Raw genomic sequence first — 20,564 nt, forward strand, 5'->3', positions numbered from 1 at the left:
TCAGACTGTGGTCTGACATGGTCTAGAGGGCCCTGCATAGTCTACCTTCCTATCCAGCTTTAGCTTCCTGTCTCACCAGAACTCCCCTCAGACCAACTATACTGTCCTTTTAATTCCATGAAGCAGCATGCTTACCCCTGCAGTGGTTCTTTACATACGCTGCTTCCTTTAGTTGGAACATTCCTTCCCTTAGCTCCTACTCATCTTTTTTTTTTTTTTAAATATTTATTTATTTATTTATTTGTCCGCACTGGGTCTTAATTGCGGCATGTGGTCTCTTTTAGTTGCGGCACGCGGGATCTAGTTCCCCAACCAGGGATCGAACCCGGGCCCCCTGCATTGGGAGCACGTAGTCTTAACCACTGGACCACCAGGGAAGTCCCCTACTCATCTTTTTTTTTTCTTTTTCTTTTTTCTTTTTTGCGGTACGCAGGCCTCTCACTGTTGTGGCCTCTCCCGTTGCGGAGCACAGGCTCCAGATGCGCAGGCTCAGAGGCCATGGCTCACGGGCCCAGCCGCTCCGCGGCATGTGGGATCTTCCCGGACCGGGGCACGAACCCGTATCCCCTGCATCGGCAGGCGGTCTCTCAACCACTGCACCACCAGGGAAGCCCCCTACTCATCTTTGAGGTCTCAGCTAAAATGTCACTTTCTCTCAGAAGTCTTCCCTGACTCTCTCAGTCTTTTTGTCCACCTCTTTTCTGGAATAGTGTTCCTTTCCTTCAGAGTACTTAATTTATAAATTATGTATTTGTTGGTGCGATTATGTGAGCAATGTCTGTGTGCTCCACTGGACTTTAAGCTCCATTGTCTGTGTTTGCTCACCCTTGTATCCCCACCACCTAGCACCATACCTGGCACACAGTGTGAGTTCAGTGAAGAATTGTTGAGTGAATAAACTGTGTCCATAGTGATCAGTTTCCTTCATCCTTCCTGTTATAATTGGAGACTTGGCCCACCTGCCATCGAAGGCAAATCCTTCTCCTGTGCTCTCACCACCTGTAGCATGGAGACCCTGTTCCCTCTCACCTTCTCAGGGCATCCCACTATGCTTCACCATGTTACTGAGCTCTCTTTTCATTGTGGCAAACTTCACATCATCTCCCTTTCCTCACCTCGTCACTCCTGAACTCACACCAGTCTTCCTTCATCTCCCACTGCTTCATTTAAACTTGTGTTTACCCTATTACCAAAGCTACCTACCAATGAATTCATGTAATTACATCCAATAGACATGTCTTCATGTCTTCGTTGCTTGAACTGTCAGCAGCATTTGACTACTGATATCTTCCTTCTTAAATTAACACTTTCTCTGTGCTTTTCTGGTGAGACACTTGGTTTTCCTCAAATCTTTCTGAGCAGTCCTTCTCAGGCCCCTTTTCATTTCCCCATCTCTTGTTGATATTCTTAAGGCTCTGAAACAACCCTCTTCTTTATGATTTTTTTAGGCCACCTCATTCACACCTGGGTTTCAGTTTCCCTTTAAGGTTTTGTAATTCTTGATATTTTTACCCCAAATTTCTCTTAACTTTATGTATAAGGATATTTTATGTAAAATATATTATCTATATTATATACATGTAAAGTATATACACCTGCTCCTCCTCAGCATTCCCTATCTCATTTCATAGACACCACCATCTACCTAGTTACTCAATCAGGAAACCAAAGGGTCATCTTTGACCCCTCTGTCTTCACCACCGTCACAACTGTCTATCACAGAGTCTTGCACTCTACCTACAAATCACAGCTCAAATCTGTTCACATATGTTCCTCTCCACTACTGGAACCCTAATCAAAAGCATCACCATTCTGGTCTGAACCATTGCAACAGCCTCCTAACCAGGTCTTGTTCCTCTTTATTTACTGTACTGTGGCCAGAGTGGTCTTTAAGAAATATAAACCCCAATTCTGTCACTCTCGTGTTTAAGAAATCTCTAGTTATCCTCCAGTTGTCCTTAAGGATATAGTCTAGATGTCTTGTGGTTTACAGGACCCTGTGCAGTCTGGTCCCTGCTGACCTCTCCACTGAGCACTCATACTCTGTTCCTCACCCCACCCCCTAGCTGTCTGTTTTGATGTCGCCTGTACTTTTATCAGATTAAGGTGACAGCCTCATTTTATCAGTTGCTCAGGCCCAAAACTCTGAAGTTATCCTTGACTCCTCTGCTTCTCACACCTCACATAAGATCTTTCAACACATCATTTGGCTCTATCTTCAGAATACGAGAATTCAGTTACTCCTCACCACTTTCACAGCTACCATCCTGGTTTATACCACACTCTTTTCTTGGCTGGGTCTTTTCAGTAGCATCTCCATGTTTCCTTTCTTCCTCCCCTGCAGTTTGTTCTCTCAGAGAAGCCAAAGCATCTGTGTCTCTCATCTTTTCAGAACCCTCCAGAGCTTCTCCTCTCGTTCAGAGTAAAAACCAAAGTCCTTACTCTGACCTACTAGGCCTTGCGTGATCTGGACCCATTACCTTGCTGACTTTATCTCCTCTTCCTTTTCCCTCACTCTGCTCCAGCCGTTTCTTCTCTTGTGTGCCTCTGGCCTGCCTTACAGTTTTACTGCATCCTCATCAACTTGGAATGAATTATAGATAAAGCTTTAGTGTTATTATACAGCTCAGCAGAAAGATGTGAGTTTTTCTTTTTTTAGTCATGACAAAGTAAAACGTAGTAGTCTCTTTTACTCTGCCAGGTGGAAGGAAAGAGAGACATGGGCATTTTCAGGAAGTGTGCAAAGGCAGAGAGAAATGAGCTTGGTGTGTTCATGAGACTATGAGAAAACCACTTGAACAGAATAAGGTTGCAGATAACTCTGACAGTTGAGATCACTAAGGCCTTGAAAGCTAGGCAGAGAAGTTGAAATTTAAAACAATAACTGGTTAGGAAGCAGGGCTGCTAAGTGACATGATAAAAAGTCTTACTTAAGAAGGAAAATAATGATACTACCTTCTAGTGAGTAGAGGACAAGAATGCCGCTAAACATCCTACAGTCCACACAACAACAAAGAACTTTCTAGAGTGGCGATGGGAATGGAGAGATGAGAATGTTTCACAGGAAAAATGGCTTGTCGACCTAGTGAATCACTGCGTATATAAAATGCAAAAAAGGGTAAAAATTGAATGCCACTCTAAGCCTAAGTAACTGATAAAAGTTGTGGGAGAAGACTAATCTAGACAGGAGAAAGTAAGTTGAGTTTGAAGTAAACTCATGGCCTCAGAACATATTGAGGATGTGTTGTCACGTGATCTACAAGCACAATGAGCAGAAGTGATCTTAATATGCATAATAAAAATTTTGAATTAACTATAGCCATATCCTCATCCCCAGCTGAGCCATCAAAGAACCAGACGTGGATGTGGGGCTCCGAAGGTGAAGGCAAGAAACTAACCAATTTGGAGTCCTTTTAAAAAATGTCTGGTTTGGGGAGGAGAGGGAAGGGCTTATAATAATTGTATCTTTTGAAAATAAGAAAGGTTCAAAATAAATTTCTTTTACAATTTTATTCTAAATTGATGGTGGCATATCGATATCTTCATATATACAGACACACATGTGAAGCAATTTGACTATGTATTCTATACAATATTTATATCTATATAAATTTAATTGTCAAACATTTCCTACCTTCAGGCCATACCTATGGATCTCTTTTCCTCACATTTCATTTGCTACCACTTCAGTAGGTCTACTTTGCAGCCTTAGCTGATGCCTATCATCGTGACCCTTTGGCATTATACTCTTGAAATATTTTCTTGGTTCCTGAAGGAAATATGAAGTTATATTCAATATATTTATTTTGGCATATTCAGAATTACAGAATCTTGGAGACGGATGAGATATTATACCTCATCGAGTCCAATGGGCCATCCAGTGTTTGATTCCCCCCGTGTTAGGCTCTAGGGCTGCTGTAACAAATTACCACAGACTTGGTGACTTAAAGTAGCAGAAATTTATTCTCTCATAGTCTGGAGGCCAGAAGTCCAAAATCACGGTGTCAGCAGGGCACCGAAAGCTCTAGGGGAGATTCTTTCCTTGCCGCTTCTGCTGGCTCCAGGCATTCCTTGGCTTGTGGCTGTGTAACTCGAATCTCTGCTTCCATCTTCAGGTGACCTTCTCCTCTTCTCTGTGTCTCTCTGTGTCCTTATAAGGACACTTAACTGGAGTTAGGGCCCAACCGGATATTCAAGGATATTCTAATCTCAAGATTCTTACCCTTTTCCCAAATAATGTTGCATTCACAGGTCCTGGGTTTCCAGATGTGGACATGTTTCAGGAGGACCACCATTCAGCCCACTAGACCCCTGAATGCATGGGGGTTTTTTGTTTGTTGTTTTTGTTTTCATAGATGTAGTTTTTCGTTTTTTTGTTTTGTTTTGTTGGGGGTTTTTTTGTCACACAAAGAGGGAGAGAGGAAGTGATGGGACGGGGCCCAGTGTTGTCCCCCAGAACAGCTTCTGAGGCAAAGGTTCATCTGGATTCATTTTGAAAAGGCAATTTTGGGGTCCGTGTTTCAGGAAATTCTCCAGGCTGTCAGTCTTAGTGCAAACAGCTTAAAATAAAAACCTCCCTTCTGTTCACCACACAGGGATCTAACACAAAATGCAAAACAGACCTGTTTGGAAAATGCCTGACCTTAAAACAAGAGTGAGGCCTTTAAAGATGCATTACATACAGAATCTTCCAGGAATCAAGTCTGCTTCGACTTCACAAAACCAGAAGCACAGAGTAACATTTCCAACTGTAGAACTCCAGGCTCACAAAAAAAGAGGAGGATCACAGATGACAGGCAGGGGGTCCTACCCGGACACCTGCCTCTTCGTTTTGTTCTGAACAGACTCATAAACTGGAGCATAGAAAAGCGGCCTCGGGGTGGGAGCATATGCTCGGTGGTCGCGGCTCAGTCTCTGGGGAACAGAGGGGCGGCTCACTGTTTGCCCGGTCTCCTTTCTGGCTGATCTCTGCTGGTCCCTGGGATCCCTCCTCGCCCAGCAACCCCCGTGCCATGGCCCTTCTGTTGCTTCTGCTGCTGCAGGCCACCACGGCCACGGCCCTTGGCCGCCACCTCCTCCTTGACCGTGTCGATGATCTCATCGGGGATGCGCAGGTACTTGATGGTGCTGCCGCGGATGTAGCACTCGGGCATCAGCCAGAAATTGTCCCTGTCCCTGGACTTGCAGATCACCTCACGCAAGTTGATGTTCATCCAGTTGTCGCAGCTCACCAGATGCCTATTGTACGCCTCCCCGTTTTCGAGCTCCACCGACAGTGGGTGATTCTGAGCCGTTTTCAGCAGCCACAAGTGAAGCATGGTGCCATCGGGGACCGGGCTCCCCGGTCACTTCCACCACATCCGCCACAGCTCACCGCATGGTTATTATTGGTTGACCGGCCTCTGCTTAGCTTCCTCTACTCAAGATCTTTTGGATTTTGCCTAATTCTGTGGTGACATCAACTTTCCTGTAACTTTCTGCCATCAACTTTGGGTTTTCCTGCTTGAAGCCATGAGAACAAAACCAGCTTTTCTTCTCTCTGAAAGTCCTTCCTTTGTTGTCCATGAGACTTCTGCCCTCCAGGCTAAACACCTGTGGTTCCGTCAACCGTTTCTCTCAAAACTATGGCTCCCACTCTTCTATTCATCCTGGGTGTTCTTCTCTAAAGGACCCAGTGACAATAGAAAGAATACTGAGTATATAACTGAAGACCTAATGCTGAAGTATCATATCTTTTCCACTAAGTAGGTGACCAAGGCAAGTTAGTTTCTTTTAAATAACAAAAGCACTGGACCACTCTGCTTCACTGCATGCTTTTTATAGTCAAATGAGATTATTACAAAATCTATAAGAAACATAACCTATAAGAAAGGTTCCAGGGCTTCCCTGGTGGCGCAGTGGTTGAGAGCCCGCCTGCCGATGCAGGGGACACGGGTTCGTGCCCCGGTCCGGGAAGATCCCACATGCCGCGGAGCGGCTGGGCCCGTGAGCCATGGCCGCTGGGCCTGTGCGTCCGGAGCCTGTGCTCCGCAACGGGAGAGGCCACAGCAGTGAGAGGCCCGCATATGACAAAAATAAAAAGAAAAAAAGAAAGGTTCCAGTTATTTATCTGTATGCTTCTAAAAAGAAATATTAACTCCCAGAACTAAACATAGATCTGTCAGTATCATCTGACCCAGTACTAAGTACTGATAGTTGTTACTAGCACGTTCCCTGGTTATCTGCGCTCTCTCTGTTAATACAGCCTGGGATTACATTGGCTTTTGGGTACTCATGTCATAATTCTTTCATCACACCAAAATTACTAGGTACTAAAGAGCTCCAAACCATCTTCACAGATAATCTATTTATCGCTTTCTAATTCATTGACTTTTACCAGGTAGAGTCAGTGAATGTTTCAAACAACTTGGAAATATAATTTAATTTGGAAAAGAATTTAATATTGCTCATTTTAATTGCATTTTCTGTAAAAGTATAATAATAGGAAATGTATAGTTATTCCTCTAGTTATTTAATCTAATACTCCCTTAAATTAATTCTATTTATGGTGCTAAGGACATTTTTCTGGTTGTACTTGAATGACCACATTCTTACCTAAACCTTCTGAAGTCTGCTAATGAGATTCTCTATGTATATTAAGATGCCTTTGATTTGTATCTTATGTCCTGATGGTAATAGGTTTTACCCTTTTAGATGGATTTCATTTTTCTCGATTGCTTAGTAGATCTATAAATCCATGTACTTTCGCAGAGTAAGATGACTGTGTAATGGTTAGAAACTATTATACTGTTCAACTTGACATGACCCCTTAAGAATTTGAAAGCAATGTAAGATGTGAACTCTGTCCTAATATTTGATCTGTCTTAAAGTTTCCCTATTTGAACCTTTGGCTCTAACCACTCTTTAGATTTGTTTTAATGGTACAAACACACCTTGGGGCTCTTTCTTTCTATAAAGAAGTCCCAATGAAGTAATAAAGTCAGTGTCATAAGATCCACTCATCAGGATTCAGAGGCTTGGTTTTCAATGTATGCTTATTTCAGTTTACTTTTCCAACATTTGAAACAGTTTTTGCATTTATAACTTGGAAGTGGAGATATTTGTGAGTTTGGAGAGCTATGCAGATAGTCTACATGTAATGGTTTATAGTATAACAAGTATACAGCATAGAGCTTTAGGACTCTAGTAAATTTCTTCATAATTGCCCCTTTGTTGATATATCCTTTCAGTTAGGTAGTTTCTTTGCAGGCTACCCCATACAAGTTTGAAGGATTCCCAGATACCCTGTAAAAGCCTGGTGTGTTACACTTTGCTTATCCCGAATTTGCTTTGCTGTCATTTTTAATGCATCTCAATTTAGGGCCAAACCGTATGTCCTAGTTTATTTTTTTATAGCTTCAATTAAATACAAAGCTATATCTTCTTGATGGGTGTATGAAGCATTTGGTGTTCCACTGTAGAGAATACAGACAGATCATGACCTTGCTCGCTCCCCAGTGCCTGTAATTTTACAGTACGACAAATTTACCTTTTGGACATTATGTAATCAGCAACTCGAGAATTTAATATAAAGCTTTAAATTCTGTTTCCTTTCTTTCATTTTCCCTAGAAAACAGTATCCTCCAAGCATTATGGAATTTATCTTTTCCTCAGACAATTAAAACACAATTGAAATTAAGAATATCCAGTAATTGTCACCTACCATTTATTTCTGTAAGGTTATGTTATTCTTAAGAATAGTCAGATATTGCAAAACTAAGGAAAGTAAAGTTTCTTCTTGACCCTGTCTAAGTTGTGATTGATCTGTTTGTAGAGAAATCTGTTGCAGAGGCCAAAATGAATGCTTGGTCTTAAGAATCAGGGGAAAATTTGACTAGAACATAGATATACTGTAACCTTTTCTTCTTCATTTGCAGGAGTAGGAAAAGGGAAATAGTGAAGGAAACTTACTCCCTAAAATAACTCATCACTTTTATAAAGATCTACAGATCTCATGCCTTTGTTGCTTCAGTGAATCAGGTTAAAATGGAAAGTATTATGAGAACTCTATGGCATGAGTACATCGGCTTGGAGAAGTAACATCCAAATAGCCACCCCTGCAAATGTGAATGAAATTTTTGATGAATTTTTGCTCATTGGTGCTGTGGATTTGACTAGCCACCTCAGAAGCAACAGAAACCTTAGATATCGCTTTTATGTCTGATATTTTTCTTAATCTTTCTGTCCCTTTTAGTAGAAGTTGAGATGTCAGGTCCAAAGTATTAGAGGAAAAAAATTCTAGGATCTTAATCTCAGGGTGGTAGGTTTATGATATATAAATATGAGACATAGTGGCCTCAGCTCCTTGAGGATAGTGGGTCACTTTCTTATATATTTGTCCCTTATTGCATGACCTATTCAATTTTTTCTTCGAAACAAAGCAGCCATCATTCTGATTTGACTAATGTTATGAAGATATTAAGATAATAGGTTACAATGACTATATAAGTGACTTAGTCCAAGTCTTCAGATGTTTATGCTGTATGCAGGAAACTGTATGCAGGAAACTTTTCTGGAAAGTTTTCCTGTATGCAGGAAACTTCTGCCTTAGTCAACAACTTGGAGGTTGTTTTACTCAAGTTTTTGAAAACTTCTGACCCTACTTTACCTTTTTTAGGTTTCCATTATACCCAAAAGGAGGGGAGAAGTTGCAGTTTGATTACGGTGTCTATCTTCTGAACAAAAATATAGCACAGGTAAGTAACTCCTCTTTACTCCCCTCCTACTTCCCACATGCAGCCTACTTCTTTGGATCTCTAACCCTCTATGAATAAGTACTACAGTTGACTCCCATTTAACTAGCTACAGTGATGATGCAAAGTTCTTTTTTGGCCACAGTCCTTTTCTGTGCCATTATAAATACCACAAAGAAGCAATGTGTACAAATTGCAATCCTCCGGCTAAACTCAGAAGCCATTTACTGAATTGTTACCTGCTAGTAGACTGTACTTGAACGTGTGGGCTTTCTAACCTCTTGCCTCTACAGCTTGACTGATAATAGCGTTCTTCTCACACAGCTTTCTTCTCTTAGACCACTTCTGGGGGCTCATTTTGATTGGGAGTTGTTTACGGAGTAAAGGTTTACTGACTTTGGCAAGTCCCTACTAGTCTCCTCATCTATTATCCAGGGCCCCAAAGAAAAGACCAAGCACATGGTCCTTCCAACCCAGCTTGGATTTTTGTGGCTCTCCCAACATCACACCAGTTCGTATCTCACTTAATGCCTTTCCACATGCCATAGAAAGGTAATCAGATGCTTGGGTTTGCATTTTCCTGAAAGAAATATATAGCATTTCCTTAGCTCCCTTGGCTATACTTCAAGAGGTAGACATGCCATAAATTTTCTAGTTGTAAAGGAAGATCAGCTTCAGTGCCTTGTTTTTATTTGGACATCCTTCCAATTGGAATATCACATGGACAAGATCCCACTGTTTGGCTGTTATTTAGTGACATTATCAGCTGTATCCTCAGACCTTTCCTTTTTATAGAAGCAATAAGGTTTGTGATGCTTTTGTTTTTATGAGCCTGAGTTGCCTTTTATCCGTATGATTCTGAAGACTCACTGAACAATTCCCATATTCATTTCTGATGGATCTAGAATAATTCATCCATATGGTGTCATCTTTGCCTTTCTTCCTCTCATCTAATCTCAGTTTAATGTTTTTTTAAAAATTGGTTTTTATTAAGACTCTTATACTTTTCTGATACTGGATCAAATTTCTAGTTTGCAGTCCTCGATTAATCATTTGCTTATAACCTCACACTCATACTGCTTTTATTGTTACTGCCATCCAGCTCATGTTCTTCATTCCAGGCAAGCAGCCTTGCTCACAGCCTCTGGCCCATGACTCATCTTTCCATGTGCCATTCTTCCCACAACTGATGCTTTCCATCCCTCCATTTTTGGCAGAAGAGTATCTCAGTCTAGGAAGCAGGACCTTAATTTCAAGGCTACCTAGCTCACATTACTGATCACAGATGTCATACCATAGAAAAGGTAGTACTTAAACAGAAATGGTCAAGAAGGGGCCAGACTAAGGATATATTAAGGGAGAAGAGTTCTAAGTAAATTAGAGAGTACCTCCAGTGAAGTCAGCCAAGGTGGAAAAGAGTACGTGGAAACTGGGGTCCAGAGTCTGGGAGTCAGGATGTCAGGAAGGTTGGCCTCATTTAGTAGAACTAAGTTCTGATCCGAGTTCAGAGATTCTTCTCTCTTTGCCCTATTTTCTGTTTCTTGCTTTAGACATATAAGGCCTAAGATCAGAAGTCTGTTGGAAGTTTCCAGGTGAAACCTACTCCTAATTAAGGCTAGGGCTGAAATCCCTGGATTTCCTCATAAATCCCAGCTTCAAACACACACATGCACACGCACACACACTTAATTCTTTCTTCTCGGGGCCCAATTAGGAATGGCAAAGTATGGTATAAAGGGGTGCTAAGAATAGCCCAGCTTGCTTTGAGAACAAGACCAACAGGGAGGCTGACTACGTGCAGTGGAAAATTTGGGACAGCCAGCCCTTCACACCAGACTCAGCTCTAGCCCTGTTTGGTCCTCATTTTAGAGCACTTCCCAGGTAGCTTCTGATTTTATTCTTAACTGAACCAAGGCCACGAGTATGCGGAACTAGTTTTATTCATCTGTTTAAAAAATGGATTACTTCTAGTAATTTTGTATCCTCTGAAACTTTATACTCTTTGAAATTGAGAGATTACATTTGTGTGTGTGTTTAATGGGTTAACCACTCTAACTCCATAGGGAGCAAGTATCTTGCTCTCTAGTGTTTTTTCATCACTGTGATGACAGTTTTAAAAGGAGATGACAGGGCTTCCCTGGTGGCGTAGTGGTTGAGAGTCCGCCTGCTGTTGCAGGGGACACGGGTTCGTGCCCCGGTCCGGGAAAATCCCACATGCCGCGGAGCGGCTGGGCCCGTGAGCCATGGCCACTGAACCTGCGTGTCCGGAGCCTGTGCTCCGCAACGGGAGAGGCCACAGCAGTGAGAGGCCCGCGTACCGCAAAAAAAAAAAAAAAAAAAAGGAGATGACAATAAACTTCTTATAAACAGACTTTCTTAGGTTTCAGGGTTCATTCAGAAAGCTTCTTCTGAGCATTTAGAAAGAAACTTTTGGCAAATTTGTGACCTTCAACTTTTTTCACTTTAACTCCATTTTGTCTTTAGCCTTACTACCATCACTTTCTTACATTTCAACTTATAACAAACCAAAGAACCATTAATTATTATGGCTCCTAACCAGGTATTATATTAATAAGATATTTCCAACTTGTGAAGGTTTATTTTTATATACATATATACCAATACATGTTGTCAAAGGGGAGTTTGTCTTCTCAGTCAGTCCCATTTAGACTCTAGAGATGTGAACAAACCATACGATTAAAATGGTCCCACCTCAGTAATTTATAAGCCATGTTAGTGGAGGTGGATGAAAGCATTGGCATGTGTTAAAGAGCCAGAGAAAAAGGAGTGAAGTCATTTAATACTGCATCCATAACTTGGTTGAGGATTTGAATAGTCAATAGGACCTTTCATCACAGCCAGAAATAGTAGTAAAATCACTTTTTTGGTAGAGGAAATGACAGAATATAGTAATATTTGTTACTTCAGTATTTGGGATCAGTCCAGCTCAAGTTTTGAAAGCACAAGCTTAGAAAGACAGGCCTTCAAGTAGAAATCCTCAAGTGTTGTTTGAAGAGCTGAGAGGGTTGGTAAGGTCTGCTTGCCCTCTTCCTGTCACTGTTGTCTAAAGGGGTGTGTGTGCTGGGTTGGGTATTGAAAGTTAATAAAGCAAAATGCCTTGTTCTTAGCATCATTTACTAATATTTTTCAAGTGCCAGTCCCTTTGGCTGGAAATAGTCTTCCCTGTTGGCAACCTGCAACACTATAGGAATGGGCCTGGTAAAATTCAGGTACAGTGTAATTAATGTTGATTTAAAAACCAACTCCTGCCATAATTGTCAGTAAGTGTATAAGGACATTATATTAGTATTTGTGTATAGCACAGTAGTTTGCTTTTAGTTCCTAGAGCATAAAAAGTAGTCAATCAAAAATTATAATACTTTTACCTTATGTTTGTGGAAAGCTTTATAGTTTAGGATATATATACATATATATCCATGTGACCCTCATAATCACCCTGCAAAGTGAAAAGGGCAGCATTTGATCCAACATTTCCACTTTGGGTATTTGTCCAAAGGAAATGAAAACACTAACTTGAAAAGATACCTGTACCCCCCATGCTTATTGCAGCATTATTTAAAATAGCCAAGACATGGAAATAACCTAAGTGTCCATCAGTGGATGAATAGATAAAGAAAATGCGGTGTGTGTACGTGTGTGTACATACACACACACACACACACACACACAGTAGAATATTATTCAGCCATGAAAAGAAGGAAGTCCTGGCATTTGCAACAACATGTGGATGGACCTTGAGGGCATTATGCTAAGTGAATTAAATACCATATGATCTCACTCATGTGGAATCTAAGTTAAAAAAAAAAAAACCCAAACTCATAGATAAAAAGAACATATTGGTGGTTATCACAGGTGGGGATAGAGGGTGGTAGAAATGGATGAAGGTTGTCAAAAGCTACCAACTTACAGTTATAAAATAAGTAAGTCCTGGAGATATAATGTACAGCATGTTGACTACAGTTAATACCATATTGTATATTCAAAAGTTGCTGAGAGTGTATATCTTAACAGTTTTCACCACGAGAAAAAAAAAGTTTGTAACTATGTGTGGTGATGGATGTTGACTTATCGTGGTGATTATTTCACAATATATACATACATTGAATCATTATGTTGTATACCTGAAACTAATATAATGTTATATTTTGCAGTATATTATGGGAGATGAACTAATGGATTGAATGTGGGAGATGGAGGAAAAGGAGTAATCAAGAATGACTCCTAGGTTTTGTGTATGAGCAACTGGATGTATGAAAATGCTGTTTATTGAGATGGGGAAAGGTCCAAGAGACGGGGGTTGGGAGAACCAAAAGTTCTGCTTTGGAAATGTTAAGCTTGAGTTGCCTTTTAGAAATCCAAAGCCGAGTCGTCAAGTAAGCAACAGAATATATGGGTCTAGAACTCAGGGTGGGAGGTCAGTTACTAGAGGTACAAATTTGGTAGTCATCAATATAAAGATGATGTTTAAATCCATGGAACCAGGTGCGATCAACCAGGAAGAGAGTGCAGAGCTAGCCAGAGCAGAGAGAGACAGATGCAGACAGAAACATGCCGTGGGATTTAGCCCTGGGAAATCACGTTTAGATGTTGGATAGAGGAGGATGAACCAGCAAAGACTGTGAGGAATGGCCAGTTGGGTACAGAGAAAACCAGGAGAAAGTAATAATTTGGAAATTAAGAGAAGTAAATTTCTGGAAGGAAAGAGTAATCAACTGAATATGTGAACTCTGTCAGATGAAGTATCCAGTGGACTTGGGAACATGGAAGTCATTACGAGCTGTTTCAGTAGAGCAGCAGGTGTGTTGAAGAGTGAATAGGAAGTGAGGAAGTGCCATTGATTATAGACAGCCCTTCTGAGGTGTTTTTTGTGCAGTGAGATAGACATGTGGGTTCATAACTGGAAAAGACTGTAGGTTTAAGGGAGGTCTTTTGGGTTTTTTTGTTTTTTGTTTTTTCTTTGTTTTGTGGGGATGTGGAACCTTTTTTGTGTGTTTTATTTTTTAAGATGGGAAATATCAGGGCAGGTTTATATGCTGATGAGAGTGATCAAATGAAGAGAGCAATTGCTAATACGAGGTAAAGAAGGGATACTTGAAGGAGTAAAGTCTTAGGGAGAGGGAAAGGGAATTGTTTTCAGAACATGAGTTTGTTGACCTAAGATCGAAAAAGGGGCACTTTCAGCAAACTCATAGTTTCAAAACAAAACAAAAAGACAAAAACCAGTTTAACTTAAGAATGTCCTTGGGACTTTCCTGGTGGCACAGTGGTTAAGAATCCGCCTGCCAATGCAGGAGACATGGGTTCGATCCCTGGTCCGGGAAGATCCCACATGCCGCGGAGCAACTAAGCCTGTGCACCACAACTACTGAGCCTGCCCTCTAGACCCCATGAGCCACAACTACTGAGCCCGCACACCACAACTACTGAGCCCACACACTGCAACTACTGAACTACACCACAATGAAGAGTGGCCCCTGCTCACCACAGCTAGAGGAAGACCATGTGCAGCAGCGAAGACCCAACACAGCCAAAAAAAAAAAAAAAAAAGAATGTCCTTGATGAAGCAGTAAAATTTATTAAGTATATTAAATGTTGACCCTTGACTACATATTTTTTTAATATTCTGTGTGATGGAAAGGGAAACAGGCATAAAGCACTTGTGCAATTGAGTTGCTAACTAAACCAGCTGATATTTTTCATGGAGCACCATCTTGAAAGATTGACTAACACACAGCCAACTATACAGACTTAGGTATTTGGCAGACATTTTTTGCAAAAATGAATGAAGTGAGCCTCCTAAAGGAAATCAACTGATGATGAGATTCAAGATTTTGAATGACAGTATCAGTAGTATGTCAGAAAACTTGCATTTGCCACCATGACCTTGACAGCTTCCCGTTTCTTACAGGTGTTTTTTTTTTTTTTTTTTTTTTTTTTTTGCGGTAGGCGGGCCTCTCACTGCTGTGGCCTCTCCCCTTGCAGAGCACAGGCTCCGGACGCGCAGGCTCAGCAGCCATGGCTCACGGGCCCAGCCGCTCCGTGGCATGTGGGATCCTCCCAGACCGGGGCACGAACCCGCGTCCCCTGCATCGGCAGGCGGACTCTCAACCACTGCGCCACCAGGGAAGCCCTTTACAGGTGTTTTTGATGAAGTTGGTAGTGATATTTAACAAATGAGATTAATATATTTTATAATGAATGTGTCAGCATTTAAACTGTATATAACTCAGTGAGCCAGTATTTTCAAAATGACCAATGTATGTTGCTGTGAAGTCATGTACAGCTAAAGATCTCTTCAAAGTGCAAAAACCCCAATGGATTTTTTTATATATATATAAATTTATTTTACTTATTTTTATTTTTAGCTGCGTTGGGTCTTCGTTGCTGCGCGCAGGCTCTCTCTAGTTGCGGCGAGTCAGGGCTACTCTTTGTTGCGGTGCGCAGGCTTCTCATTGTGGTGGCTTCTCATTGGGAGCACGGGCTCTAGGCGCGCGGGCTTCAGTAGTTGTGGCATGGGGCTCAGTAGTTGTGGCTTGTGGGCTCTAGAGTGCAGGCTCAGTAGTTGTGGTGCGTGGGCTTAGTTGCTCCGCGGCATGTGGGATCTTCCCAGACCAGGGCTCGAACCTGTTTCTCCTGCATTGGCAGGCAGATTCTTTTTTTTTTTTTTTTTTTTAAGTTTATTTATTTATTTTTTTAATTAGTTTCTGCTTTATAACAAAGTGAATCAGTCATACATATACATCTGTTCCCACATCCCTTCCCTCATGCATCTCCCTCCCTCCCACCCTCCCCATCCCACCCCTCCAGGCGGTCACAAAGCACCGAGCTGATCTCCCTGTGCTCTGCGGCTGCTTCCCACTATCTATCTACCTTACGTTTGGTAGTGTATACACGTCCATGCCTCTCTTTCGTGGCAGGCAGATTCTTAACCACAGCACCACAAGGGAAGCCCACCCCAATGGATTTTAATGTAACAGCTGTAAAAAATATATCGAAATGGCTTCAGATTCTACATTGCTGCTAACCTTTAAGAAGCTACTACTTGTTAAGTTTGGAGGTAGTATCAGAGAAGAATATCTACAATTATCTGAAAAAGACTATTAAAATACTCCTTTCTTTCCCAATTACATTTTCTCATGAAACAACATGTGGTAACAAAATGAATGCAGAAGAATATATGAGAATCCAGCTGCCTTCTATTAAGGCAGGCGTTGCAAAAGAGACTTGCAAAAATGTAAAACAATGTCGCTCATCTCACTAAATTTCTTTTTTTGAAAATATGCTTGTTTTTCATTAAAAATGTTATTTATATTAACAAGTAATAGATTTCTATTATTATTTTAAAGTGAATTAGTAAATACTTAATACTTACTTACTTAATACTTACTTTTTCAGTTTCATATTTGTATATGCCCTACATAAACAAAAGCTTTTTGGGGTCCTCAATTTTAAGAGAGTAAAGGGATCTTGAGACCAAAAAGTTTGAGAACCACCATCCTAGAGAATGTAGTCACCCAGCTTTCCTATAAAACACCTCAACTGCTCATAGTCTGATAAACCAAGACACATGTGTCACTTCTCCAAATGTGGAAACATTATATAAGAGACCTACAAATTTGAATTCTGGTAGTACTGTGCAATACAAATCATCAGACCAGCAGCTATCAGTGGATTCTTCCCTATTGCTTTTGAGTTTTCTTGAGCCAGGCTTCTCTACTTTCTTGAAAGTTCAGGGACTTAAGAGTAATACTTTGAGGGTGTAGTTTACAAATATTAATGATGATTTAAATTTGTATTGAACTTAATGGCTTTTGGTATACTCACGCTTCTGTATCTCATTTCATACCTTGTGAAGTACGTTGACCAGGTCTATCTTTAGTTAAGAGACTGAGTTGCTGCTATGCTAACTTCTCGAGGATGACGAAGCTATTAAATGACAAACAGAATTCAAGATCAAATCTTCTGAGGTCAGATCCAGCTATATCCCACTTTGTTTCTTCTTTTTTTTTTCTTTTTTAATGTGGGCCTTATTACAATCCTATGAGGTGGATAAGGCACAGACATCTGCCTTTTTACATATGAGACCCCTGAGATCAGGAATTAAGTAGAACTAGGATTAGATCCTGGAGATTTCATGACCTCTCTTCTTTTTACTCTATTACCTCTCTTTTTTCTCAATTTACTTTAAGACTTCATAGAAAGTAACAGTACCTTCTCCTTCCAAAAACAGTTGGAAACTTCTGTTCTGCCAGGGACATGGTCTTTCTGTAAAACTTGACTACTCATGGGGCCCACAGTGCACAGCTATTTAGAAGGGATCAATGCCAGTTTACACCCAGCAGCTTAAATTCATGTCTATTTCTTTAACATACAGTTCAATATATATGACACACGAGGAGAAAATGCATTTTTATTTTCTTAATTCTTCTTGAAATCAAGAATACAAATTCCGAGGGTATTTTAATAGTCAAAATGCCATCATTCCCTCCTGCTGCCTACAAAATTGCCAATAATAGAGTAGAAACTATTTTTTACAAGTCCTATATCTTAACAACAAACAAACAATTTACTGAGATATAATTCACAAACCATACAGTTCACCCACTGAAAATGTATAATTCAATGTTTTTTAAAATATATTCAACTAGTGGTACAACTATCACCCCAGTCTGCTTTAAAATATTTTCATTGCCCATAAAGAAACCCTGTACTCATTAGCAGTCACTCCCTGTTCCCCTAAGACTTCCGACCCTAAGCAGCCACCATTCCACTTCTGTTTCTATTCTGGACATTTCATGGAATAGAATAAAATATGTGGTCTTTGTGACTGGCTTCTTTCCCTTAGCATAGGTTTATGGTTCATCCATACTGTAGTATGCATCAATCGTTGCTTTTTATTAACAAATCATTTTGGCAATTCAAAGATGTATATGGATATACCACATTTCATTCATCCATTCATCAGTTGATAGACACTGGATTGTTTACACTTTGGGGTCATTATGAATAATGCTGCTATGAGCATTAATGTATACATACAAGTTTTCTGTGGGGAAATGTTTTCATTACTCTTGGGTATATATTGGTATATATTGGGTTGGCCAAAGAGTTCCATCGGGTTTTTCCATAAGATGTTACGGAAAAACCCGAATGAACTCTTTGGCCAACCCAGTACTTGTGAGTGGAGTTACTGAACCATATGGTAACTATGTTTAACATTTTGAGGAATTGCCAGACTGTGTGCTAAAAGCAGTTACACCATTTTGCATTCCCACCATCGATGTATTAAAGTTCCAATTTCTGTCCTTTCTATTATAGCCTCCTACTAGATGTAAAGTGGTATCTCATTGTGGTTTTTTGTTTGTTTGTTTTTAACATCTTTATTGGAGTATAATTACTTTACAGTGCTATGTTAGTTTCTGCTTTATAACAAAGTGAATCAGCTATACATACACATGTGTCCCCATATCTCCTCCTTCTTGCATCTCCCTCCCACCCTCCCTATCCCACCCATCTAGGTGGTCACAAAGCACCAAGCTGATCTCCCTGTGCTATGCGGCTGCTTCCCACTAGATATCTGTTTTACATTTGGTAGTGTATATATGTCCATACCACTCTCTCACTTCGTCCCAGCTTACCCTTCCCTCTCCTTGTGTCCTCAAGTCCATTCTCTACATCTGCGTCTTTATTCCTGTCCTGCCCCTAGGTTCTTCAAAACCATTTTTTTTTTTAGATTCCATATATATGTGTTAGCATATGGTATTTGTTTTTCTCTTTCTGACTTACCTCACTTTGTATGACAGACTCTAGGTCCATCCACCTCACTACAAATAACTCAATTTTGTTTCTTTTTATGGCTGAGTAATATTCCATTGTATATATGTGCCACATCTTCTTTTTCCATTCATCTGTCAGTGGACACTTAGGTTGCTTCCATATCCTGGCTATTGTAAATAGAGCTGCAATGAACATTGTGGTACATGACTCTTTTTGAATTATGGTTTTCTCAGGGTATATGCCCAGTAGTGGGATTGCTGGGTCGTATGATAGTTCTATTTTTAGTTTTTTAAGGAACCTCCATACTGTTCTCCATAGTGGCTGTATCAATTTACATTCCCACAACAGGGCAGGAGGGTTCCCTTTTCTCCACACCCTCTCCAGCATTTATTGTTTGTAGATTTTTTCATGATGCCTATTCTGACTGGTGTGAGGTGATACCTCACTGTAGTTTTGATTTGCATTTCTCTAATGATTAGTGATGTTGAGCATCCTTTCATGTGTTTGTTGGCAATCTGTTTATCTTCTTTGGAGAAATGTATATTTAGGTCTTCTGCCCATTTTTGGATCGGGTTTTTTGTTTTTTTTTGATATTGAGCTACATGAGCTGCTTGTATATTTGGAGATTAATCCTTTGTCAGTTGCTTCGTTTGCAAATGTTTTCTCCCATTCTGAGGGTTGTCTTTTGGTCTTGTTTATGGTTTCCTTTGCTGTGCAAAAGCTTTTAGGTCCCATTTGTTTATTTTTGTTTTTATTTCCATTTCTCTAGGAGGTGGGTCAAAAGGATCTTGCTGTGATTTATGTCATAAAGTGTTCTGCCTGTGTTTTCCTCTAAGAGTTTTATAGTGTCTGGCCTTACATTTAGGTCTTTAATCCATTTTGAGTTTATTTTTGTGTTAGGGAGTGTTCTAATTTCATTCTTTTACATGTAGCTGTCCAGTTTTCCCAGTACCACTTATTGAAGAGGCTGTCTTTTCTCCATTGTATTCTCATTGTGGTTTTGATTTGAATTTCCCTAAAGGCTAATGATGTTGAGCATCTTTTCATGTGCTTATTGGACATTTGTATATCTTCCCTGGAGAAATACCTATTCAAACCTTTGCCCATTTCTAAATTGGGTAATTTTTCTTTATTATTGAGTTGTAAGAGATCTTTATATAATCTAAACACAAGTCCCTTCTCAGATGTATGATTTGCAAATATTTTGTCCCATTCTGCAGGTTGTCTTTTCCACTCTCTTGATAGTGTCTGTTGAAACACAAAGGTTCTTGGTTTTGATGAAGTCCAGTTTTATCTACATTTTCTTTCCTTGCTTATGCTTTTGGTGTCATATCTAAGAAAGCTTAGCCCAAGTACTTTTAGGTTTTCTTCTGTGTAGTTTTAGCTTACATATTTAGGTTTGTGATTCATCTTGAATTAATTTTTTTTATATAGTGTAAGGAAGGGGTCCAACTTCATTCTTTTGCATGTAGATACCCATTTAGCCCAGAAAAATTTGTTGAAAAGACTACTCATTACCCATTGAATTGTCTTGGCGCTCTTGTTGAAAATTAATTGACTATAAGTGTAAAGATTTATATCTGAACTCTAAATTCTCTTCCGTTAATATATATGTCTGTCCTTATGCTAATACCACCATATCATTTTTCTTTAAAAAATACTCTTTTCAAAAATAATACATTCCGGGCTTCCCTGGTGACGCAGTGGTTGAGAGTCCGCCTGCCGATGCAGGGGACACGAGTTCGTGCCCTGGTCCGGGAAGATCCCACATGCCGTGGAGCGGCTGGGCCCGTGAGTCATGGCCGCTGAGCCTGCGCGTCCGGAGCCTGTGCTCCGCAATGGGAGAGGCCACGACAGTGAGAGGCCCACGTACTGCAAAAAAAATAAAAAATAAAAAATAATAATACATTCCAATTGTAGAAATTTTTTAAAGTACAAAAAAGATAGAAGAACAGAATTTTTAAAATAGTCTTCTAAAATTCACATACACCTTCTGGATATTCCAAACTTTTTTGTCCTTTCCTTTATAGTTGA

At 40.3% G+C, this 20,564-nt stretch overlaps 2 protein-coding genes across 3 annotated transcripts in view; one reads left to right on the top strand and one right to left on the bottom strand.

The window, feature by feature from the left end:
- UVRAG (UV radiation resistance associated) overlaps positions 1 to 20,564 on the top strand; it is a 308,009-nt gene that overhangs the window by 216,848 nt on the left and 70,597 nt on the right. For both annotated transcript variants that reach the window (XM_081240490.1, XM_081240491.1), the window contains one exon: positions 8,657 to 8,735. In XM_081240490.1, the coding sequence (XP_081096616.1) occupies positions 8,657 to 8,735 (79 nt within the window). The remainder of the gene's footprint in view (positions 1 to 8,656; positions 8,736 to 20,564) is intronic.
- Positions 4,644 to 6,290, bottom strand: LOC308620664 (U6 snRNA-associated Sm-like protein LSm4). Its single transcript, XM_081240493.1, has one exon. The coding sequence runs from the start codon at positions 5,316 to 5,318 to the stop codon at positions 4,935 to 4,937; it is 384 nt and encodes a 127-aa protein (XP_081096619.1). The 5' UTR covers positions 5,319 to 6,290; the 3' UTR covers positions 4,644 to 4,934.

Source organism: Mesoplodon bidens (genome assembly GCF_964165515.1).
Source record: "Mesoplodon bidens genome assembly, chromosome: 7".
Classification (NCBI taxonomy): domain Eukaryota; kingdom Metazoa; phylum Chordata; class Mammalia; order Artiodactyla; family Ziphiidae; genus Mesoplodon; species Mesoplodon bidens.

Excerpts from the sequence above, each read along its gene's own strand:
- LOC308620664 (XM_081240493.1), bottom strand. The coding sequence starts at position 5,318 with ATGCTTCACTTGTGGCTGCTGAAAACGGCTCAGAATCACCCACTGTCG.